The sequence below is a fragment of the Antedon bifida genome, chromosome 1 (assembly GCF_963402885.1).
Source record: "Antedon bifida chromosome 1, ecAntBifi1.1, whole genome shotgun sequence".
Lineage (NCBI taxonomy): Eukaryota > Metazoa > Echinodermata > Crinoidea > Comatulida > Antedonidae > Antedon > Antedon bifida.
Window position 1 is genome coordinate 32,058,505 of NC_136226.1, and position 26,135 is coordinate 32,084,639.

A 26,135-nucleotide genomic window follows, 5' to 3' on the forward strand; every position below is an offset into this window, starting at 1 on the left:
AAACTTAAAGAAAACAAAACAATTCTTAAATACAATAGCTAATAACTATTAACGTAAAAGAAAAAATATTAAATTTAGTATGTACAGATGATTTGGCAGACAGACATCAAAATCTACTATGAAAAAAAAAAAAAAAAAAAAGTTGTAGAGACATCTACCTTTTGTTCTACTTCTAGTCTCCTAAGTACACACACAAAAACTTGACATCTATAACTACATTTCAAATAGTGAGTGACCGCCACAATCAGTTTAAGTAAGTTTCGTAGGAAATTCCATCCCCCTCCCCTTTCTGAATAATTGTCATCAAAATCTACCTTGATATCTTTACAAAATATTAAAGCAGCTAAAAGAAGGCAAGTTATAAATATGGCAGTTTGGGCAATATTACAACCAACGACTTCAGCAAGAATAATTCCCAAAATATATGCAAGTTTGGATTTAGAGTAGTTTAACACAGCCATGTCTTATTTTAAACAAGTACTATTAAACAACCGGGCTTTAAATACAATAATGTAGGTAGTAAAGGGAAAATGTACCATATGTGATGCCAAAGTAAATGCACCCATATCTAATATTTTAAATCATTAAGATGAATGTTTTGAAGTATAACCGTCAACTATTCCAAAAGCAGACTCTCTGAAAACTGCAAAATCTCTCAGAAGCTCAAGAGAGACAAAATACTTGCCTAATATTTCAAATAAAGCTCTGTCTACACTATCAAACTAATTTGAGAGAAGTGTGATGTACCCAAATATGGTAGTAGTGATATGACATCATCAAGTCCATATATGGGCACATCACATTTTTGATAGTGTAGACAGAGCTTAACACAAGTATGGTGTCTAGTTTTGAGAGAGTTGATTGAATGACAAAGGAAAAAAAAACAGAAACTATTAAATATTTGTTATTTTTGACCTAAACTCCAACATCATCATTCATTACATTTTTTCCATAGGAAATAAATTAATGTTTTAATTTATTATTAAATTTACCAAAGCAAAGCAAGAATGTCTGCTCACCAAATGTAAATGGTTATAGAAGCCACCCCTCTCATCTTCAAAATAAGTTGAATAACAACTGAATATTTCACCAGAATGGAGTAAAGCGGTCAAGATTTGTATAAATTGTATTATCCCAAAGACGGCAAACTTAAATACCCCATCCCGCAGTTTGTGTATTAACTTCAACTTGTGACATATGAAGATTGCAAATTTGTGAGAGGAACTATGAACGTTAAGATTACAGAACCTACAGGGAGACTGGTTAATAAACTACTTCAAGTCTGTACCATGAGCATCCTTACGTCTTTACATTCAACGTGCAAGAAATAGCAACCGTCGCACTTCACTAAGCAACCAATTAATTACTCAACCGATTTAATTATTTAATTCATCGCTATAAATAACATGATTTCACTATGTGCTTTCATAAACATGTTTTTTTCCCACAACCCAGTATTTTTATCTGTGCTATAACAGCAAATAAACACGATGCAGTCAGCTCACTAAAGCTCTGTCTACACTATCAAACTAGCTTGACAAAAAAGTGTGATGTGCCCATATATGGTAGTGATATGCCCAAATATGGTAGTGATATGACATTATGTTCATATATGGGCACATCACATTTTTTGTCACATAAAGTTTTATAGTGTAGACAGAGCTTAAAATTTGAACATAACACTGTTGCTAGAATCTTAATACCGTTTTTGCCCTAAAACATTTTCATTACTTGCAGAAGATATTCTTATTTATTCGTATTTTCCACCAGAATTGTAAATTAATGATAAAATATTAATTGGATATACTGTATATTCCAAGTTTCCCCGTGCCTATTACTTTAAATCATCAAACAACTTTAGCAATACAATAACATCAAATAAAATGTCCATCTAACCCTTAAACGTAAAAGCTAAATTTCAGCTTTATTAATGACGAATGTAGTGTCAAATAAATAACCATATATACACTTACTATACATACATATGTGAGCTGTTTTATATATATTTATAACATTGAACATTCTTAATGCTTTACATATCAACTATCTACAGTATTGGACATACTACATAAGACAATTACTTTACTGTTTTTTTTTTCTATTGATTGCAGATAAATTTTATCCAACACAGTTGACAATACATACTCCATTAGTTACTGAGGATGTTTCCACGGATACTGTAAACAATCAATAAGCTGGCACATCAAAGTATGGTATTTAGTCAGTGCTTATTTGATTAAGAATGTACTGTTTAATGCACAATATCTTTATATCGGCTTCAAACAAAGAAAAATTAACTTAACAGATTGTTTACAATATCCAAGAAACCCTTTGGAAAATGTAGCTCAACTTTGGACAGAATTTAACTTTAAAATTGTTGCCACTTCCTAACACATTGCTACTAACGGATATTACTGCATATTTTGCAACTTAGTACCTTAATTTTCAGATACAAAAACTTGTAAAAATGACTTTTTTGTACAAAAAGTACTGGAAGACATTTTTTATAATCACCTGTTTATTATAGCTTGTTAAAAATATTATAAAGATGTATTTTTCTCTATAAAAATGAATGAAAATAACGCTTAAATCTAAGTTTATTTGTTTACACAACTTGCAGGTTCCCTTGCGATGTCATGTAATGTTGATGATGTAGTACCCAGCTTGTTGTGCCAAATATCAAGGAATCATTAACCTCATGTCTTAGCATTAAGAATGAACTGTACATTCACAGTATGAATGCTCTGTGGTGCTTGATCAGCAGGGTCGATCCTTAATGTCCATTCACTTTGTAAACAATCTCAATGATGCTTGTTCAGTAGATCCTGATTTTTTAATGTCCATCCACATTGTACACATTCTCAATGGTTCCTGTTCATTCCGATTTCTTAATGTCCATTCACATTGTAGTACACAATTTCAATGGTCCAATCATTCCGATTTCCAATTTTAAATGTTCCTGGATATATCCTATGCAAAATTCACATTGATTTCATGCCAACCCTTTAACAAGACAAAAAGAGCAGCACATACCGCGATGCCAATATTTGAGAAACTTTTTTTTTTTTGCAAAAGGTCAAGTAAACATGCATGTGCTTCATAATGTACTTTATAAAGTATTTGTTAAAAGCCAACACATCTTTAATGTTTATATCCTTCTAGCTGCATACTTTTCATTTTCATGTTTCTATTTTGTAGTGGAGCCGGCTAAAAATACATCACAACTTTAAACTTTATTTTGGATTTTAGTCACCCAATGAAAGTATAGTCAAGATACACCCTTCATATCAGGAATATTATATGTGTTGTATGACTGAAGATTAACTTTGAGAGATTCAAACAATATGTTCCGTCATCTCCACTATGTACATAAGCTAACAACAGCATTTTAAGCACATCTGCTAACACATACATTTAAACCGTTTACTTCTTCTTTTCTGGAGTAAAGATTTCAACAACTGTGTTGTGTTCCGCGGCGACAGCAGCGAGGGCGTTCCTCTTTGCTGCTGCTCGTTTTGCTGCTATCAACTTGCGTCTTGCTTCCTCTCTTGCCTTTCTTGCTTGTTCCATCTTGCTGTTGTGTTGAGTCTTGTTGGCATCAGTACCTTTGGACACCTTTGCTTTGACCTGGTGGAATGTCAAAAAATAAATTGTTATTTCTTATAATAATATTAGTTACTTTTATAATGTGTAACCAGAAATATGCAATATAATACTCAATTATTCTTAATTTTTGTGATAGCAAAAATAATGAAAATAAGAATGAAAGGACACCTGATCCAGGGCTCAGCATTCTATTATTAGAGGTTCTATATTTCATTAACACAAGGCCGTAGCGAGAGGTTAAAAACAGACGAGGCAAAGATGCTTTAAATATAATTATATAAAATATGACGATCTCTGCTGGGGAATTGGGGTGGGTGGTGAAAAATGAAAACTTCAGACAAGGCGAGTGCCTTGTCTGCCTCATGCTGGCCACGGCCCTGATTAACATATTAATTTTATACAAATGTAGTGTTAAGCCTACATAGTACTTCATCCAATGACCATGACTTGTTGTATTAAAGAAGCTTGTGAATATGTAAATTTATACAATATAATTAATGGCGAATTAGTGTGGGCTTAATCTTGATTAAAAATGAATGAATAACATTACTTGAAAAGGATGAATTGGCCGGCAACTGATAAGAGGAAAATGGCAATTGAAGGAAGTAATTGAAGCTGCCTGTTTTATCTTTGTGGAGAATAAGGAAGATGGCTGTAGTAGTAAATGTATTTAACATGTTGATGATTGAATATAGTGTATTCATGTGCACTTTAGGAGTGTCACCTGAAGAGGGGTTACCTGTAGTGTTATTTAAAACAAATAATGCATCTTGTTTGTTTAACCGTAAGTGTCCCCTTAATGCGGGTGTCCTATATGAAAATTTATACTGTAACATGAATCACATAGTTTTGTTTTGCAATTTGATGTATTTTTCTTTGTTGTTTTATTGTCTTAATTATGCCAAGCAAAACGAATTTCCTTTTTAAAATGGAAAAATAACATTTCTTGAATCTTGATTGTGAACTGTATAATCACAAGTAAAGGTTTTCAATCCTAAATAATTCTGTACTGTACCTTCTTGTGGGCAATAACTTTAGGTTGTTGTACAACCCAGCCATTCTTCTCAATGCTATCAACCTCTTGGAACATCTTTTCAACATCCTCCACTTGAAGCATGACCATCTCCCAAAATCCTACCAAGTCCATCGGCATGGTCTTGTACGGTTCATCATCGCTTTGGTTCTACGCAAGATAAAATGTTTAAAAAAAGGGTAAAAACAGTAACTTTACAAATACAACCATAGACAAATATGATACATCATAGAGTGTGTTCACACAGGTTAAAAACAAACCAATACTATTACTATACACAAAATGCAACAAATGTTGCATACAATACAAAGTACATTACAGCAACCAACACAGTACAGTAATATAATCTGAATAAATAATGAAAAATAAATTAAATTTTGAATTTATTTGCGACAACAACAGAATATAATTATTAGTGACCTTATTGAAAAATGCTGTGCACGATATTTATTTAAACAATACAATTATGATTACTCATCCATAGATTTTATACAATTTGTTAGGTTGAAAAAAAAATTAAAGGGTGCGTTAATTCTTATTTTTGTGACTCATTAAGTACTCGTGTCTCATAAAGCCTGAATATTATTTAATGATATCAATTTAATAATTAAAAAACTGTGGCAAAAGAAGAAATGGAAAGAGGTTGGAATATATTTGGCATACCAGCATAGTGGTTTTATTTTATAGAATTAAGGCAATTGGCATTCTATCAGAATACGTAGCCAACCTTTAGATAATATTTTTCATTTTCAACCTTTGCTTTGACAATAATTATTTTCAGTTACAGATTGGTTATTATTGCTTTTCTACTACAAATAATTGGATAATCTTTAAGTATATGTTGCAACTGTCCTATTTCAAATTCATCAAATTAGGCTTGCTTAGGCCACTTCCCGTCAAGGGTATTGTTCCTGTGAAAGAATCCACAAGGAAGCTTCCTGTGCGTGTTTGTCCAAGTGCCAAGTGTATGATCCCCAAATACCCTTAAAAGGATTCCTCACAAGTTTGTATTCACCTACACAAATGTATATGTCACAACAACATAATTGTACTATTTCAAGGAATGTAGAATGTTGCAAGCGAAAATATGATTACAATGAATCTGACAGATTATACTGTAGTGACGGAACTGGTTACTGTTTTACAGTTTGCATTGTATTTTCAAAATTTAGAAATGGGGGAGGGGGAAGGGGTGTTGGAGGAATGAGGGGTGATGTTTACTATAACCAGCACAATGTTTATTTCGGTAGATTTACAGTATATGTAATCTACATACAAAATTGACATTTTAACACATATCTATGGGAATTCACTGTACTGTGTATAAATAAGAGAATTACAAAAAATTGCATTGTGTAGATTAAGATGTGGAAGCTGTAATCAAGTGGGTTAAGGGCAAAGGTTAATTGTACAGTAGTAGTTGGGTGGATTTATGATAATTGTAAAATAGGGCAATTTGTATGACAATGAGATCAATTATGCATGGCTGCTGTTTGTCACAAGATAAGATACATTTAAAATGAAGACGGAGAAAGATGTATTGAAAATGAAAATTATTTATTAATAATCATCCTAATATTATAAGTTGAAGATTTGTTTATAGTATTTTACATTTATAATTTATTAATTCTGTGATGAACATGCAGAAATAAAACAATTTATTTATAAATTCTACTGCTTCAGAAAATAAATTCAGAAGGGTTGTACTGTGCATAGTAAACATAATGACATTCTCCAGTTCAACATTAATCAACTTTGATTCCAATATCAAACCCCCTGAGGGCAGCATATCCTGATTAGCGCGACATGGATAAGCAATGACATCACTGTATATCAGTGCTATCAAGATAAGTGGCGGATCCAAGATTTTGAAATAGAGGGGGAGGAGGGTGGCTAAAAGTAAAATGAAGGGCTGAACTTAATTTGATGTCCTATCTTTTGCATTACTATTTGTAAAATTTAGACCCCCCTCCCCCACCTCCTGAAGATTCAAGAAAGTCTATTGCTGAAGACGTAAACAATTGATATACAGTATATTCCGAATGTAAACAAAACAACTGGATAGGCAGAGGCAAAATATTTACAGTATCTTGAGCAAAGAATAGACATTACAGTATACTGTAGAATAATTTACAATACAGTAAATGGCAGCCATTCAGATCTGGTAGTACTCCTGGGTATACAAGTAAAAGTTGACAATGTGCCTATGTCCTATTAAACAAATAAAGCATTGGCACCATTTAAACCACTGTGTCTATACAAGTAAAAGTTGACAATGTGTCTATGTCCTATTAAACAAACACAGCATTGGCACCATTTAAAGCACTGTGTCAACTTCATATTCCCCACAGTGAGAGGAGGAATGAATTGTGAATTTACTTAAATAAATAAAATAATATACTTACAATATTCTTTTCACACAGCCCTCTGAATTGTTTGAACTTCTTGTTTGTTAAGAGACTTGCCTTGCCTATGGTGGATCGAATTATACCGCAAACTGAAAAAAGAAAATAATCAACTATTATAATGAATAGTTTAAGTCCTGAATTATACAGTATGGCTTGTCTCTCAATCGAAACTTTGCTAAAACATGAAGTCATGTTTATTGAAAATAAACTTTAAAAAAACAACACAGTTTATCATACATTATGACATGCTCAGAGAATGAGTAGTTGATTTTAAAACTGGCATTCAATCAGTTTGCAAGTGTTCATATATTTTAAACAGATGATTGTAAATTTAAGATTTATCTATAAGTACAATATATGACTACTACTAGACTACAGCAAAGTGGCTTAAGCTCTGTCTACACTATCAAACTTTATGCGACAAAAAAATGTAATGATGATGTCATATCACTACCATATTTAAGCATATCACTACCATATTTGAGCATATCACTACCATAGTTGGGCACTTTTTTTTTTTATCAAACTAGTTTGATGTAGACGGAGCTTTAGACAAATTTTTACAAATTAATAATGGATTTACGTGATGTGACAAACAACCGGAGTACAAGGCCAACCAGGCCAATAATAATGACTAGATAATATTTAGTATTATTTAAAAGAAATAAATAATACGTTGAATTGAAATGTCGCAATAATATTATTGATAAAAATCTCTGAATAATTACTGAATATAATCTCTTTAATAATATTAAACTGCAAATCTGAGGTAGACCTTGGCATGACCTCTGCAGAGAGTCACTACAGTACATAGTAATTTTTTCGTCCTATAGAACAAATTTCTTATTTAGAAATCTGCCATATTTTCAGTTGTTCTTGATTGAAGAATGGGGATAACAGTAAAGCTCTGTCTACACTATCAAACTTTATGTGACAAAAAAATGTGATGTGCCCATATATGGACATGATGATGCCATATAACTACCATCTTTGGGCATCACTACCATATTTGGGCACATCACACTTTTTTGTCACATAAAGTTTGATAGTTATAGAGCTTACTGTAAGTCAGGTTTGCAGATTTAATACACCCTGTGTTTTCATAAAGGAAGTAACGTTGAGAATGTCTCTGACGTTTCAGTTGTTACTGTCATGTTAAAGAACGTCTCAAACTTTAAATTGTTAAACTAGTGAATTTGTTCAAAAATTTAATAAACTACAATTTTAACAAATTTCATATAAACTTGTCAAATGAACATTTTGTTTAATAAAAAACATTCTTCTAGTAATAAATGCTATACCACCTGTTGGAGACAGGAACTTGTAATTGTGAATATAAAGTACTTAAAACATAACATTAAACATCAAAACGGACGTCTATGACGGATACAACTTTAAACGTAAGAACCACAAATTGCTGATTGTAGTATTTTGAAGTAAAAACAATTTTTTATATACGAAGCAACAGGTGTCAGGTAATTAAATTAGGAAAGGTCATTATTAAACAGGAAAAGAAGATCTATTGATGATCTGTAAATAAGGTCTTTAAAAACAAATTTAATAAATAACATTGCCAAAATATAAGTTTTATTATTATGGAAGGACATCCCATCACATTTTATTTATTTATTACCAAGTTATTTAATAATCTTTTAGTTTTACAGTAGTAGTGTATCTTGTTGTTACTTTGTTAAGCTCTGTCTACACTATCAAACTATTTTGACAAAAAAGTATGATGTGCCCAAATATGGTAGTGGTAATGACATCATCATATCATTCATACTGTATATGAGCTCATCGCATTTATTTTTTGTCACACAGAGTTTAATAGAGTAGACAGAGCTTAAGAAATGTTCCAACATAAACTTTACATGGAATAAATATCAGTAAAATATTAAAGTATTTTAATAAAAATAAATGCTACATCATTGTGTATTTTGAAATGTACTGCATAGGAATCTGTGACACGTAGTAACATGCTAAACATGACATTGTCTCAAGTGCAAGGTATCCAGCTACAGACTCTGATGAGTCATACTAATAGTAAAGCAAAGCGCTGCTTTTATCAAATAAGTTTAAGTATGCACAGAGTACTGTATTATCTATAATATTACTGTATCAGAATACCGTAACAAATTATTAATATGTTCAGAGACCTAATTTTTTTACAGTAATTTAACAGAGTCACATGGGCTAATAGTACCACACACAATCATTTTCGCAAAAGAAAATTGTCAGACAGGGTTCAGCTTTGAACAGTCAGTCAGTCAGTATATTATTTAATCCACAAACAACCACAAGTTATTGGATATGAACTACAGAAAAACCATCGCAAAAAGAATGTTTAAATCAACAAATATTACCCATCAATGTGCATTATGCTTTTCACAATTTTGTTTGACATTTTGAAAGTTACTGAAGAAGTTAAGCTACCATATTTCCTGATCTATTAGACTTGGCAAATGCACAGACGGTTAAATTCTTGCACCTGACCGAGTAATCAAAGCAAATTGATGCAATAACTTTAACGCACTTGGAAAAGGGTGAACAATGTGTGTCGGCAACCGAAAGAAACGCTAATTTAAAGGGGCGATCTTCAAAAGAAAAGCCACATATTGTGTTTTGAACTTGAAAATTTGCATTGACGGATGACAACCCGTAGAATTGTTTCGTGATTACTATCATCGGCTCATGAAATTGTCACTTAACTTGATAATTAGAGAGAAGGGAGCAAACAGAGGGCATTTACGGTCGCTTAGTATATCCATATGATTAATCATAATAATAAAACAAAAATCAGAAATAGCTGGGGAGGTACAATTGTGTGAATTGGATGGGAGGAAAGGATTCCTCCCTAAAATTCACTTTTTATGATTTACAGTAACTTCCACCTCAATTTCAATCCTGTTGTACTGTACTCCTGTTGTACTGAATTAATTTTTGTTTCAATTTCTAATTTTAAAAGCCAACTATATTACATTTGCCTATTTAAACACAATAGTGTAAATGTATTATAGTAGAAATTGTAGTATAGTTTTAAAACTGATGTTCTTTTTTTGTCAGATATTCTGGTTACTAAATGGTACAGTAGGATAGACCATGGAGGTTATGTTATACCTCCACCATGGATAGACTCAAGATTGTCCTTTGAAAGATACAGTAGTACAACTCTAGCTTGCCACATGTACTGTGATAGAGTATACTTGTCACACATAATGATACTCTTATTGTAGCCTAGAGGGTCAGTATGAAACCACAGATAATTTAATTACGGATGAATTCTTTGAAAATACTATTAGCCAGAATGGTTTGATGCGAGCGAGCGTGCATGTTAACTCTATTTTAGGTGATAGTCACTCAAGGGTTTAATCTCTTTAAATATGTATGACGGAATGACGGACATGTTATGAGCTCTTTGAATGCTCAATTTCACAAATAATGTTGAGACGTTCAAGACGAATTGAGAAAATAATTTTTTTTGTATCTATTTTTTTTGTATACATTGCACTGTAGTGTATTAAGTATACACACTATTTAATGGAGATGGGCACTACTGTATTTAAATCTAATTTATTGATAAGCTATATTTTTTACTATTTAATGGATACCGGCACTATTTAAGTCTGATTTATTAAGCTACTGTATGAGCAGATAATCAGAAGATTTTATTTATGCGAGCAGTGGGAGTAGATAACTGCAAGATGTTTGTGAGTGACCGGTCGAATACGCTAATTGACCAGTTGAATACGCTAAGTGACCAGTCGAATACACCTAATGCGCAGGTCCTAAAAAATAACATAGGTCACATGTATTGTGTGCGTTAGTGGTCGATTAAGAAGGCAAGAATCTACAGGATATAATTCCTAGTTAACTATCGCCAGCTTTTGGTTGTTGAAGCGGGTTAGAGTTATAGTTTTTTTTCTATGCATCATGTTAGCAACTCTATGACATCACTTTATTAATGCTGACCTACACTCTGTTACAGGTTAAACTACATGACCTGTAACTTTAATTATAAACTTGTAAAAAATGAAACAATGCATCTTCTCTGTCGGGGAGGCAACAAATTTTCTGCTAATTAATTAAAATCACAGTGTTGCCCATTATCAACATATTGCGTTTGACAGATTTTACTATAATTACGTCAAAGGTTTTAATTGGATTTAAAGAAGCAGAACAAACTTTGGTTTAAAACGGAAGCGACCTCTGCTATACAGCTGTATGCAATTGTATATAAAAATAAAACAATACTAAATTTAAAATAACAATCTACTACTTACTAGTGTATAGTATAAGGGATGGTTAAGATTTTAAAATTGCAAGTTTTCTAGAATTTGTCAGCGGAATGTTCAAGTCAACATTCACACAAGAGGTTTGTTAAAAGAAAGTTAAGGAAAGCTGTAGTAAATTGTGACTAAATTTACCTCTAAATTTAGAGAATTAGCAGATTGTACAGTCATCACAAATGACTCATTGTCGTGAGCAGTTTTATAATTTTAAAATCTGTACAGTTTGCTAACAATAATAATTTACTAAATTGTCAAAATTGTATTAAATCAACCAAATGTCTGACTGTCCTATGTCAAAAAAATTCAATTAAAAAAAGATGCTCGAGAAACATGTCAAAATTCTGCAAAATTGCAATTTGACATCGAATGCTATACAGTAACTGTATGTTAATTTATTTATTGATAATTATGCAATTTGTAAAAGTACAAATGTCTTAATTTGATAAAATCATTGTTGTATAATCAAATGTTAGAATCGCTTCCTTTAATTAAAGTATCAATGGTTTTTCTCTTCCTAATGTACAGTACAATCTCTTTCAGGAATAAAATCAGATTTTAAAATCTATTAATAAATAAAATTACAACTCTTATGATGTTCAAATGTTTTTGGACAAAACAGTGAAAACATAGCTAATATTGTTGATGTGGTTGTTGTCTCATGAATATTCATGATTTATCACTGGTTGTGGTCAATTTAAAGGTAGGTCAAATATGAGTCACCACTTTGAATCAATCAACTGACAGGGTGCTGGTATATTTAGGGTGGGAAATGACACCTTTGACAAGGATTTTAACAAGGAATGGTTGGAGTTACAATGCATTGTTACTTCAAAATTATCAATTTTAATAACAATCCAAAGAATTTAATTATACAATAGCAGACAGAATTATGATTAGGCCGTACTATTATTGGCATACCTAGTGTATACTATACTGTACTGCTGAATATGGTATGGTGTTGATAATGATATGTTTTTACCAACAATTTTCAAATTACCAAAAATGAACATGCCTCCGATACTGAATAAGAAATCACTTTACACTTTAACACCAAATGTATAAATTAAATTATACTGATACATTAATTAGATCGGCAGTAAGAAATTAAGATAAATTCATACCATAGGGAGGGCAAGTGAAGCGGATCGGGGAGGGCAATTCGTACGTGTCTGCTTTGAATTCATATCATTCGTAGTCATTTAATCAAGTGAATGTTCTGCTTCAGAATTCTATATCATGTGGTATTTTTAATTTGTAGAGTATTTAAAGTGAATTATGTACAGCATAGAGATATTCTAATGAACTGAAATATCTAACCAATGGAGTTAAGATCCTGTATCTTTCTAGGATCCTGCCTTCTCCACCCCACCCCAGATTTATTGTTATTGATATGTTATTTCTTATTTATTCCATTATTGTTTAAATCTTAAAAGGAAGTAAATAAATGTTATTTTGAATTGAATACAGTAGAAGAGTGTATACTGTTCATTGTCATCAAACTGTTGATACAAACTGGGTTTTGTTGTTGTTGTTCCGCATAATATTATGCATGTACTTTGGACATATTCAAGTGATAGCTATAGTGTTATCATTCATTTTATGCTATGTATAGCATTAACTAATCATCAATGTAAATACCCTAGTCTCAAATTCATCATGGAAAGAGAGATTGATGATGTAATGTTTGAACAAAATAGTCAAGTATTCAGGGTAAACAACCATTAATAAAACATTGCCTTTACAATTTTAAAATTGTACATGTTATAAATACTGTGTTAGACAGTCAAAACACAACTGCACCGATTACTTGCTGCAACATTATGGGAGGATTAGATAGAAAAAATGACCGGGGTAATAATTTGAAGGGCTTAGAGGCTTTGTGCATTAAGCACTATGAAGATCGACATATCATTATTATCTTTACTTTTGGTACTTATTTATACCATCATAAATATTAAAATTATAAATTAATCAATTCACTTACCTTCGTCAGAGAGTTCTTTTTCTAGATTTTTCTCCGCACTTTGACATAAATCCTCAATATGTGACTGCTGGCTGTTAACAACTCGCAAGAAGTAATGTCCGTCTTTAACTTCCTCTACCACAGCAGCAGCAGTGTTGGTCTGAGCTGGCTCAATTGTAAGCCCAGGTTCAGCTTTCTTTGGTGGTGGCTTAATTATCAAACAATCTTTCTCTTTATTGTCCAGTTGTTCGTTCACCAATTCATTTGCTAATTTCTGTAACTTCTTAGATTCGTTGTTGTTCCCTTCGGATGCAACCGCAATGTTTTCTTTTTCGTTTAATGTTATTTTATCATCGATTAAACTAACTTTTCTTTCTAAGACTGCTGGCACATTTTGATTTGAATGATTTTCTTGCAAAACTACTGGTTTACTTTGCGATTCTGTTTCACAGTTTATCACGTCTGTTTGTATTATAGACTTCGGATTACAATTTTCATTTTGAGAGTTATTAATTGTTGAAGCTTCAACAGGTATATTTCCCGATGCATCACACTCGTTTGTTTTATTTGTACTAAAATCTGGACGTGCTATCCGCGATTCACGTATATTTTCCTTCTTCGTTTGACTCTTTGTTTTGCTGTCTTCATTCGCAGATTTTGATTTGACATCTTTGCGCTTTACAGCAGTCCTTGTGGGTGAATCACTCTCTGTATCACTATGAAAGAGCATCGCTTTCCTAATTTCAACTAATGACCTACGACCTGTACTCGCACGATGTAAATTATCCGGACTGACAACTTTCTGTTTAACCTCCTCAGCCCCTTTTTCTTTCGATAAAGGTTTTAGGACGTTATCTTCCCATGCTTGTCTGCACCGGGCCACAAATCCTGGTATACTAGACCGTTTGCCTTTACGATCGGCCGGACCTAAACTCTGACTTCGTTTAACATCCTTCCGTCTTGACTTTGGCGACGGACTTCGATCACGCTTCTCCCCGCCAGTTCGGCCAGCACTTCTAAAGCGTACATGACCGGAGGAAGCACTTTGAGTGCGATCTTGAGAAGGATCTGTAAACCTGCCAGAATTCCGTAAATTTGACCCAGGGGAAAATGATGATTTAGGCCGTACTGATGACATTTTACTAGGACTGGAATCTAGTCTACTAGGACTCTTAGAAGATAATGAAGATAGTCGGTTCCTAGATCTCTCTGAGTTAGCTACCTTCTTGTTTTCGCCATCACCAGATTGCGTTCCTCTTCTTTGGTAAAGGCTAGAAGGTCGTTCTAACTTGCGATCATTTGGACTTAATAACGGTTTAGCACTTATTGCTGGTTTACTTCCACCTAACGTGTGTCTTCGGTTTGAGATCGGACTAATTCCGCTACTGCTTCGACCTTTCACGTCTCCATTTACTACGATTCTTGTGTTTGATTCACTTTTTATATTTTCTTTTTGTTTTGATCGGTCTTCGCGGTTCATTACCGGAGAATTGTCCATAGTTTTGCGACGTGGCTTTGGTGGTAAGGAAGGCTTTGTAGAATATGGTGACAGAGTCGGGCTTTTCTTGACCTTGGGTCGCACAGACGCATCAGCATGGCCATTGATAAGCCTTTTCTCATGCGAGGGGCTAGGCGAGTTTGATTTCTGTCCTGCGAGGCGAGACATATTTCCCGAAGTTGGCGATTTTATGCTTTTTTTGCTATCCTTATCAATTGTAGCAGTACTATTTCCATTAGCTTTATAGTCCATACTGCAAGCACTACAGCTTCTACGAGAAGCACTATTTGAGCGAGTAGCTAAGCGCTCATGCACAGATTCACTTTTAGACCCAATGTCTTTCGGTGACATAACAGGGCTAGAATTACGGTTTCTAGGCCTTAGGAGAGAAGGAACATTGTTCTCCTCTGCAAGACCATTATCAGTTGGTGATATAGTGTCCTTTTCATTAGCATTTGCATTACGAGCTTTTGGGACGGGCAGACCGGACTTGCCAAAGCTTAGTTGGCGCGTAACTTTAGAGCTCATTGAATAAGCTCGACGAGTAAGTCTTGGGTTACTTGCGGCGCCGGTGCTTCCTTTACTGCAAGTCTGGGGCGCTGTAACAGGACCAACAACTTCACTTTGCTGTTTGTTGCGTTTAACCTGGTCTTGAGTACGACCTTCAATAAACCTACAAAAAAAATTTAATGGATTTAATAAATAAATAAATTATAAATGCATACATTTGTTGCAGTGTTTATTGCAAAGAGATGAATGAGAAATTCATTTTTATAGCATATCTTTGAAAAATTGAATTGAAATATTTAATTTATACTGGGCAACCTCTTCAGTCAAAGACTGGTCTCCCAAAGGGCCCAGTTATGATCAGTGGCTGTGATGTAATTTTCAGCCCAGTATGTGGTTTAATATTTAATAGTTATAAATAAATATAAATCAACACATCGTTTCCTGTTTACAAGAATATGAAGTAATCGTTTAAGTTTGTCTAAAAAAAAAAGGAATCTGAGGAATCATATGAGAAATATGAGGAAATATGTGAATACCGGCTAGGTTTCATCCTGCGTTCTGATGGCAAGACATCCACAATCAATTTCCAGCATTCCAATTAACACTAGATTAGTTAATGGCTTAAAACTTCAAGTCAAGACATAGACTTCAATTAAGTAGGCCCTCAATTAACATGGAGGCATTTCAAATTATAATCTGTCAAGTACATTACTTTAACGATCAATATAAGCAGACCCACGCCGGACCTACAGGAAATATGCAATTACGCTTCTAGAGTTCTACAGTACGCAACAAATCTACAAACATGTATGATTGTACTTCACATTGACAAATTTCCGGCTTTAGTGAATAACACTCTAGGCCTAGTACTGTACTTGAATGTTGTCTTTTTTTTAAACGTTAACATTTTTGTCTGTAATACAGTAAGCGTATCTAACATCAATGGATTAGTACTGTATTAAAGCCTGATGCAATCCTTAATACTACAATTTAATAAAAGTTATAATAATCACATATACTGTACCCACTTCTTCCCCACCCCATACTAAAGAACTAAAGAAAAAACACCAAATTAATTAGCTTTTGGTTTCATCAATGTTAAGTTAGAGTTACTTTGATTACTACAGTTTAATGATTAGACTATTCCATATTCTCTCTTTCACAGAAATATGGTAGAAATTGTTGATTAAATCAAAAACTATAAAATATACCATTAAATATTATTATATTGAATTGTAGTTTCTGTTTAAATTCTTTACAACAGAAGATTGTTGACAGTTCTTTCAAAGTACATTTACAAATTTATCATTTTCAAGATAATAAAACAATGAAAGTTTTAAAAGTTTATGAACCATGAGTCAATTTGCATTATGAAAGTAAAACAGTACAAGTGTCACCCTAAAAGCGCACTAATAAAGCCCTTGACAATAAAGTACATTATGAGGAGGGCATGATGACATCACAATCAAACAAATCATATCCTATAAAGTAATTGACAAAATATCATAAATCTACTAATAAAAAAAAACCTACTGTATTGAATAAGTGAATAAAATATTACTATATAACAGTTACAAAATATTACTAAATGCTTTTTTTAAACAGCCATTGAGTTTTTACAGTAAAGTATTAAAGTTTTGTTAAGTCAAGTCTTGAAAAAGACATTAGAAAAATAGTACCGGTAATTGTCAAGTTTATAAAATTTTTCCATAATGGTGTCAAATAAAAGTATCCAATAAAAATACGGACAATAAAAATAACAATTAAAAAAAAATTAAACATACCTATTCTTCTTAAACATGGCAGAAAATTTTGAGTACCCCATGGTTACGGTAAAAACCATGAAATATGTGAATTAAAAAAAAAAGTTTTCTCTTCAATAAATAAATTTCAAAGCTACTAAACGAACGTAAGTTATCGAGTGCCCTTGTAGAATGCATGTGACAAGAAATAAACGCCAGCTTTATATTAAACGACGTCATCTAACTCACTCAAGTTTGTTTCCTTCCTCTGAGCTGTGACAGTGGACTACATTGGCTATTTCCTGCAAATTACACACGCACACTTTTACTTGATGGCGCTTGTTTAAAATGACTAACGTATGTTTATTGGAAATAAACAGTGATTCAATTTATCTACAAAATACTAGGAAATCTAACTTTTTATCTATTTTAAGGTATAACATTTTGAAGAATGAAATACACATTACTAAATCTAATCGAAGCATACTGTAGAACTCTACAGCAATGTTAAGTAACCACCAGGAGCGGATCCAGCATTACAGAAGAGGGGGAGGTGGGATGCTAAATATTTCATAATGATAAAACGATCCACCAGGTTGCATAAAAATAGTCATTATTTTATTTTAAAAAGATATGGCCGTTAAATTAAAGGGGAGGGGCTAAAGCCTGTTTAGGCCCCCCACCTAAATCTGCATCTGACCACTACTACTACTGAATATAGTAGTAGTGTACAGTAGTACACAGTACATTATGACCGCTTACTGTACGTGAGTCAAAATTACTAACTGAAAATTCGCAAACTCAACTCCACATTTGGCATCAATTTTCTGAGATGGAATATGGTTTATTTTTTTAATTTATTTATTAGTTTTCTAATGAAAAATGTTAAATTACATAATCAAGTTAATATATTATGTTCCCACAGAAAATGTCCTTGTTTATATGTACATTTTTACACTGATTAACTCGCAAAATTAATGCTACACTAGTTTTTACGTAAAACTATAGACAATAGAGCCAGCAGAGTTCTTTAAAACAATACTTGCCATAGTCACAGATGGACAAGTTGGTGTGGCTGGCTGGCGATTTGGCATGCTAAATATTCAACAACATCAACGCGTGACGAGATCAATAGAGACGAATAGATAGATAACACCAAGGGATTTTGCACTTGAGGCAATCAAAACATGCGAATCCCTTGCTAACTTCCCCCTTACTATTGATCGATTGTACACGCTACACTAGTATTGCATCATAGTACAAGTACCTTATTTAATTTAAACGGCATTCTCCCAGATGTAAAAATTACCTAAAGTACCAGCTTAAGATCTCCGCATGGTGATGGCCTACAATAAATCAATATAACGTGCAAGTTTGAGGGACAAAAAATAATAAAATCCTTGGAAAAAAAGAATTTATTATTTATTTGATCACAACTGAACAATTAAAATAAAGTACTGTTGTATTGTAGTTGTTTACAATTACATTTCAGTATACTGTACTATCTTTCTATATTGAATTTTTATATATTTATGTATATTAAAATTAAATTCAAGTACATAATGCTATAACTAAAATGCAAAAAAAAATCCTTGGAAAATATAGAATTTATTTGATCACAACTGAACAATTAAAATACAAAACAATATAATATGTATAGTAAGTGGAGTTGTCTCCAATTAAATTTCAGTATTAGTATATCTTTCTGTATTGATGTATATTAGTTATTAAAATTAAAATCATGTCAATAATTTATCAACATTTTTATACAGAAGAAGAAAAAACTAAAATGACAATACAGTATAAATCAGAGTGTATTTTAAAATCCAACACTAAACTGTCTTTAGAATCAATGCGGTATTTTAAAAAGATGAACAGATAAATTCCTGATTGTTTGGTGATCAGTGACCAGTCTACCAATGATTAATAAAGTGTACAATGACAATAATTTCTCAACAAAATATAAACTATTGTTTGTTAGTGTTAGAGAACGTTGTATCCTGTCTATTTGGATTAGTTTCCGTTTTATATTTATTTTAAAAAATAATTGTATGAATTGCTGAATTCTACCATTAAAAAGGAATGCAGCTTCTTATAAAGTACTATACAAAAACAAAGAATATTAAAGAAAAAAGAATTAAAAAAGTGTCATATAATTTGGAATACAGGCAAGTAAGAAAAAAAATCTCAAAAAACACCTGAAACTACTCAATGAGCAACAGGAGCACGTCATGACACAAAAGAGCCGCTGGGTGTAAGAAGGACGATGCCTCATCAATGCAACATACAATACATTTTTCTACTCAATGCATCCTACCAGTGGCGGCTTTGAAATTAACACTAAAGTAATTGGCTGAAAAAGCATTACCTGAGCTACCCAAGATATAAAATTCATCTGAAGCAACCGGATTATTACAGTATATACTGCTCATGATAAACCTTTCTAGCAAATATTGCACTCAAAAGATTTTAGGTGTAATTGTACTGTAGTTGAAAAGAAGACTCTATTTTTAAAGATTTCAAGTATAAATATAATTTTGCCTCTGTTTTATGATGTGATTAAAAAATGATTATGAATCACTATATATTTATGTATTACCAAAAACAAATATGATGTTCCACCTTTACTTTTTTGCAATGAATTTTGATTAAATATTTTTTATTTTTTGCTTGCAAATGTCCATGTATTTGATAAAGACAATGAAACAGGAAGCTATGACAATAACAAATTAGTTTGCTAATTAAAATGTAATTGTTTATAATTAGTGGAAACAGACAACTAATATGTCAAATATAGTTTCAATCTGCCTGAAGGCCTGTTGTTTTGGCAAATCATATTCAATAAACCATAAAACTCTGTCTACACTACCAAACTTTATGTGACAAAAAATGTGATGTGCCCATATATGGACATGATGATGTCATATCACCACCATATTTAAGCATATCACTACCATATTTAAGCATATCACTATCATATTTGAGCATATCACACTTTTTTTGTCAAACCATAAATTAGATAGGTCCATGGTCAAACTAGTTTAATAGTGTAGACAGAGTTTTAGTTAAGCATGGTATTGTGAGCTACAGTATGATGGGAGTAAAGTCAAAATGACTGGTCTGGAGACCAATACTAAAAACCACTGAGCTGCTGCAGTTAAGAGGTAGTTACGTGACATACTGCACTACTGCAGCACGATTGGTGTCAAATGAAACAAACAGTTTAACCAATTAATATTGTTGTCCAGGTTTTTATTATTTAATAAACAATAAAGTAATGAATCATTAATGCTAAATTATTACTAGAACTATTTCTTCTTTAATTATTAATATTGCTATTAAAACATTACATTATGAAATATGCAATGCCACAGTGGGACACCAGACTGGAATTCAAACCTGGTCCAGTGTCCATATCAGGTGGTAGTGTTCAACTATGAAGTGCCAAAATGGACAAAATACAAGTGCAGTGCAAAAGCTATATCTTGCAAAAATCTTAATTCAAAGCATGTAGTGTTTTGTATTGTATGATCTATTCTTTTGTGTTTTAAGGTGTTTTCTTGAATGATCTTACGATCAAAACGATCTATTCTTTTTTATCAATCAATCAAAGTCAATTTATTCCATAAAACTATTGGAATATCATGTACAAATATGTCACCAAAAAGTTATGGAAAAGGGAACTAAAAAGAGCCAAAAAATCCTTAAAAATAATATTGTAAGATGTGTCCTGTGCTGTAGCACCAAAATTCTAGAATGCATGGGGTACTGTAGTACATATCAAAAACTTAAAAGGATTTCTTGATACAAAGAAGAACATTACTGGAATTCAAAGAGCAAGCAGCTATAAGCATAATGAAGAGTTAATAATGATAACAAAATGGAGTACACACATCCTTTAAAATCCAGTTTAAACTACTGTACATCCAAGAATTGAAACTGTTATAATGTGCCATTTGGACTGAGATTTAAGCATGATTTAGGCTACATTAGCATGAAGAATGGTTTTATCTTAAATATCTTTTATCATCATTTCATACCGAATCAACCAGAAACCATCTTCAAGATTTTGACGAAACATCACTTAGAAACATCTTAGTTCACAAAGATGATCTTTGCTCAGTGCTGTGTTAATTAAGAAATTAAACAAGTTACAATTTTCTGCAAAACTGAATGGAGGCTTCAAACGTATAAAACATGATTAGTAAATTACACGGGATAACTGACAATTATTCATTAATTAAAGACCACACAGAAGTAGAAGTGATGTTAATCAGAAGCTTGCGATGTGAAACAGTAAGCAGACAATTAGTTGAGTCGTTAGTAAGCAACAACAGAAAGTGAATAGGGAACTAAAACAATTAGTGTAGAAATGACCGTAGTTGTATCAAAGAAAACAATACTTTGTTTATGTACAGTAACGGTATATACAGTATTGTTTGTCAAACTCTGTACAAGATAAACATACTATACTCTTATCAGACTCTGTGAAGAAATGAGGAATTTGATTCCCTACAAAATTTAAATTCTATGAAAGCTGGTTGTTGTTTACATTACCAGTAATAGCCATTGGATATTTCCTGAACTTGTTCTGGAGGAGGACCACTATTCTCCATTTCACTCAAGTGCTGTACAGCATGCAATATTTCATTTTTGCTGTTCAGCACACTATGTAGTTTGTTAATTTGTTCAAGTTCAAGGACAGACCTGAACTAATCACATATTGTTTCCATTTATTAATAGACTATTGCACATGTGTTATGATTTATTCTGCAGCTTTTATCTTGTACAACGAGGATATTATTAACAGTGAAACAGTAATATTGTACATTAAAAAATAAATAAATAAATATGCGGCTTTACTGATTGTAAACTACTGTAAAGCTCTGTCTACACTATCAAACTAGTTTGACAAAAAAGTGTGATGTGCCCAAATATGGTAGTGATGTGCCCAAATATGGTAGTGATGTGCACAAATATGGTAGTGATGACATCATCATGTCCACTTATGGGCACATTTTTTTTTTGTCACATATAGTTTGTAATTTTTATTTTAAATTTATTTTAAAGTAACGTAAGTATGCATTGCTATCTACAGTAGAGCGTTTGGTTTATCGCACATCATCTGCATGCAAATAATGTTGTCGTCAATTTAAAGTAATTCAATAAAATGTGATAATTTCACTTTCAGGGCTTACTTAAGAAATCACTACTTCAACCTGACTGATTTCAGTACTGTTGTGAAGAAATATTTCATTTTCAAAATTGTTCTTAATATTTTGTTTTCTCCTTCTAATGGATCAGAAAGGATAAATGATAATGACCTATGACATGATGTACTGTAACAGATATTATGTCACAACCTCTTTTATACAGTAATCTCCATGGTTACACTCAGTACTATCGTTTAAATTTTGATACTGCTCTATGTATGACCTTTCATTTACACGACATGCATCTGCCGAGCATCTAAAACCTAGTAGTGCACAAACTGGGATACTTTATGGATAGAAAATGCTATTTAAACCTAGAGTTGAAAAATATCAATTTTCGCTGAGAATTTGCAATACTGTAGCTTCTTCATACTGTAAAGGTCTGTATAGTGTTATGTGCTTTGTTAACGCTAGTACTGTATTGTAGTATATTATGTCTGTGGTATTAATTAAAATCTTGTTGACTGTATGCAACTCATAAACGCTATCACCAAGGGGTGTGGAAAGAATGACTAAGGTGACCATGAGATGTGACAAACACATTGCTACATTTGTTATGTTATTGTGTTTTAATAAAACCAAAATGAACTTGAGAAAAAAGGTCTTTAAATTAAATAATTGTTTAACAGTTGACAAGGTTAACAAAATGTTCATTAATTTTTAATTGACTCACTGATTATCAACAGCAAAAAAAGTAATTTCTAAATAGTTTACATTTAATGGAGGCTAAGCCCAAGGTATAAAATGCTATCATTGGCTTTTTTAGGCTAAAACTATAGGAAAAAAACCAAGATACAAAACATAAATCATTATGTTTGTTACTAAGTACAATTTTTAGTCGCGTGCCTCTACAGCTCACTATGTCGGTCGGTCGGTAAACACTAACTCAAATTGCTGCAGCCATGTATGATGTATACGGCCTTTTTAAATTACTTTTCTGATTAACTGTAATTGAACCTGAAAAAAAAACCCTAATATTTATTTTAGCTACTAGTACTACACTACACTACAGTATTCTATAGTAGTATGAACATTATAACTGATGATATAAATACAGAAAAATAATTCTGTATGTGGTCATCTTGGGTACAGTATGTTTATGTCTATGATTTACTCAAGGATTTCTCAAAATAATGTGGTGAATATAAAGAATTTAAAATGTATGTTCTTACCGTCAATTATATTTTTCTGCAATTAATTGTTTGCTATAATTGATTGGTACATAAATATATTTGCTTTGGATTAAAGAAGTTGTTGGGCATTTACTGGTACTTGGTATCTACCCTTGACTCATATTAAACTTTACATCCTATCTCAAATATTATCGAACAAAAGGAGCCAACGGCCATTCCAGCATATTGCAACACAATGACTGGTCATTTGTATAGCAGCGTACTAATAGAGAAAACAAAGTACTCCATCAACTATTAAGTCTAGTATGAACTATTGTGCGAGTGGAGCTAGCTAGAGGCCAAGGTTTATACTTAGTTTGAATAATTATTAACTGAATAATTTACTTTTCTGCATTGTAAACAATTTGGTGTTGCAGTAGACACTGGGGTGAATTTAAATTTATTAAAAAAATTTTTTTTTATTCAATTTTCTTTCTATGTACAATACAAAGAATAAAATGAAATATAAAAGGCAAGGAAAGACCAAACAGGTGCTAAACACCATGCTAGTTGGTCAACCCAATAAATTAGTATTATAGGAATATATGTGTTTCACATGTATCTAGTTGTAACTTAATTAATGTTTTTAAAGAAGACAAAACGAAATATAAAAGGCAAGGAAAGACCAAACAGGTGGTAAACACCATGCTAGTTGGTCAACCCAGAGCACAGAAATAAACAAAATATTACATACTACAATTAAAGCAATCAACTACAAAAATTTTCAACATCAAAATTATTTATAAAGTCACTTTACACACAGACTTTAGAAGGTACCTATCAATAAATACCAGTAATAGTTTTTAAAACAATGATGACATCATTTATCATCAAATTCCTGCAGGTGGAGTCTCATCCATTATTGATTTTATCTACTTTGCGTTTGGTATCATTGAACAATAGACAAATTGTTTTTTGTTTCATATGGATTTCATATCGTTTTACTAAACTTTTTAAACCCCTTTGTCAGGCATTGACGTGTGGGATGAGCAATTGAATTCACTCAATATTTCTGTACTTCAGTTTCATTGTTAAATGAAAAAAGCATCTTCAACAATTAACTAGGTGTGGTACCCGTGCTAGGATAATAATATCCTCACAATGCATCAAAACAACCAAATACAAAGTATTTAGCTATGTGGGCAGTATTACTTGGGTTACTTAGTATATCTAAGGAGACCACGTGTCCATCATAAAGGTTACTATCTAGAACAGGAATAAAGAGATTATGATCTTCCTATCATTTAGATTTAATTATTTTACCAAATGTAGCCACAAAGCTGAAACTGAATCAGGAAGGAACGTTCCAAAAACGATAACACTGACATACTTAAAATATGGAATACTTTGAAAAATTACTTTATCATTGTAATACAGTTAACAACAACACTATCAGCGCATGTGGTAGAGGTGTGAATGGCAGGCTAGTGAGCTAGAAGTCTTGGGTTCGAGTCCTACTGGAGATAACCATAATTTGACCAATTACTAGTAATTCTAGTAGTAATACAATTACAATCCTACAATAAAATAGTGTCACAAATGTAATAAATACTGTAGGCCTACATTATATTTACAGTATTTAAATGTAGTCACATACTGTAGTTAGTAGTAGAAAAACAAATAATTGTCAATAGGTCTGGTATGAATTTTATTAATACTTCTTCAATAAATGTAATGATATGAATATAATAATTTTATAAAAAAGATTCATCATGGATCAATGGATTCAATTCATAAAGGAGCACCAACCAACAGAAAGATGAGGTTGGAAGGACCGGCCTACAGAGTATCTCATCATCATCATGTCCAACCAAATCAACATAATTTATTAAACATAGCACATCACTACTTTTTATACATCATAATAATTGTATATCATAGTTTATGGCCCATCTAAATCATTACTCATTACAATCAATAAAACTGTTAGCCGAATTCAAATTTGAATTTCCTTATCTTGTTCAACAGCAGGTCACCCACTCCTCGCACACTGCTGTGTGTAGTACTAGTAAAAATTAAAAATCCTCTATCAGAACAACATCGACTGGGGCGGGTTATCTTTCCAGGATCATATCATTCTCCATCACCTAAAATATAAGCTGGTATATAAGATGATAACTGAGTACATTAGATAAAGTAGAAAGCATCTTACCTTCAAAATATAAACTTATTTATCAGTAGCTCAACAAATTTAAATTGGCGAACACAGGGTACAACCGTAATGTTTAAACCGGTAGTCGATGTCGTCGGTCGTATATACCGGAAGTGACATCATTCCCGTAACCGGAATTTTAGAGGGCAGTAGACCAATTATTTAGTCAGAGTCATATATATATTTATGGCTCTGTATTTAGTATACCAATTTATTTCATACATTTACAAAACTACCAATCTCAGTTAATTGATTTTTGGGTCAAATATGTTTAATAGATTGGATCTAATAAATTTAATCGATCTATTAAAGGTATTTAATTTGAATAAACTTTATAGGTAGGTGGACTATAAACATAACAAATACAAAATACACACATTAAACATAAGGAAAAATATTCAAACTAAACAATACACAGTGAATTTAAATTTATTTAGTTTTTAAACTAGGTTGGATCTAATAATTTTAATCGATATATTAAAGTATTAGAGTGAAACTATTCCCTGGTCTGAAAGTGATATCAAGCCTAAGTGATATTAGCCTATGAGT

The 26,135-nt window shown here is 32.2% G+C and overlaps 1 protein-coding gene across 3 annotated transcripts; it reads right to left on the reverse strand.

Moving 5' to 3' along the window:
• Positions 1-1,975: 1,975 nt before the first annotated feature.
• Positions 1,976-25,674, reverse strand: LOC144850749 (uncharacterized). 3 transcript variants are annotated; one of them, XR_013614119.1, is made up of 6 exons: positions 17,092-17,391; positions 13,321-15,470; positions 7,045-7,136; positions 4,622-4,789; positions 3,280-3,627; positions 3,196-3,207 (listed from the first exon to the last, which is right to left on the reverse strand). XR_013614119.1 is itself a non-coding variant. In XM_078708174.1 (5 exons), exons 2-5 carry the CDS (start codon positions 15,323-15,325, stop codon positions 3,424-3,426), a joined length of 2,469 nt encoding a protein of 822 aa, XP_078564300.1. In that variant the 5' UTR covers positions 15,326-15,470; positions 25,587-25,674; the 3' UTR covers positions 1,976-3,423. The 3 variants fall into 3 exon arrangements, 2 of the variants coding, with proteins under 2 accessions (XP_078564300.1, XP_078564287.1); XM_078708174.1 differs by lacking the exon at positions 17,092-17,391 and adding an exon at positions 25,587-25,674 and having other exon boundaries at positions 1,976-3,627; XM_078708161.1 differs by having other exon boundaries at positions 1,976-3,627.
• Between the last annotated feature and the right edge of the window lie 461 nt (positions 25,675-26,135).

Bases quoted from the DNA above. Each gene is read 5' to 3' on its own strand.
- LOC144850749 (XM_078708161.1), bottom strand. From the start codon at position 17,150: ATGGTTTTTACCGTAACCATGGGGTACTCAAAATTTTCTGCCATGTTT. The intron at 7,137-13,320 runs GTAAGTGAATTG...TTCTTTTTTCAG, and splicing joins AAAAGAACTCTCTGACGAAG to TTTGCGGTATAATTCGATCC. The intron at 4,790-7,044 runs GTAAGTATATTA...TATCTTGCGTAG, and splicing joins GGCTGTGTGAAAAGAATATT to AACCAAAGCGATGATGAACC.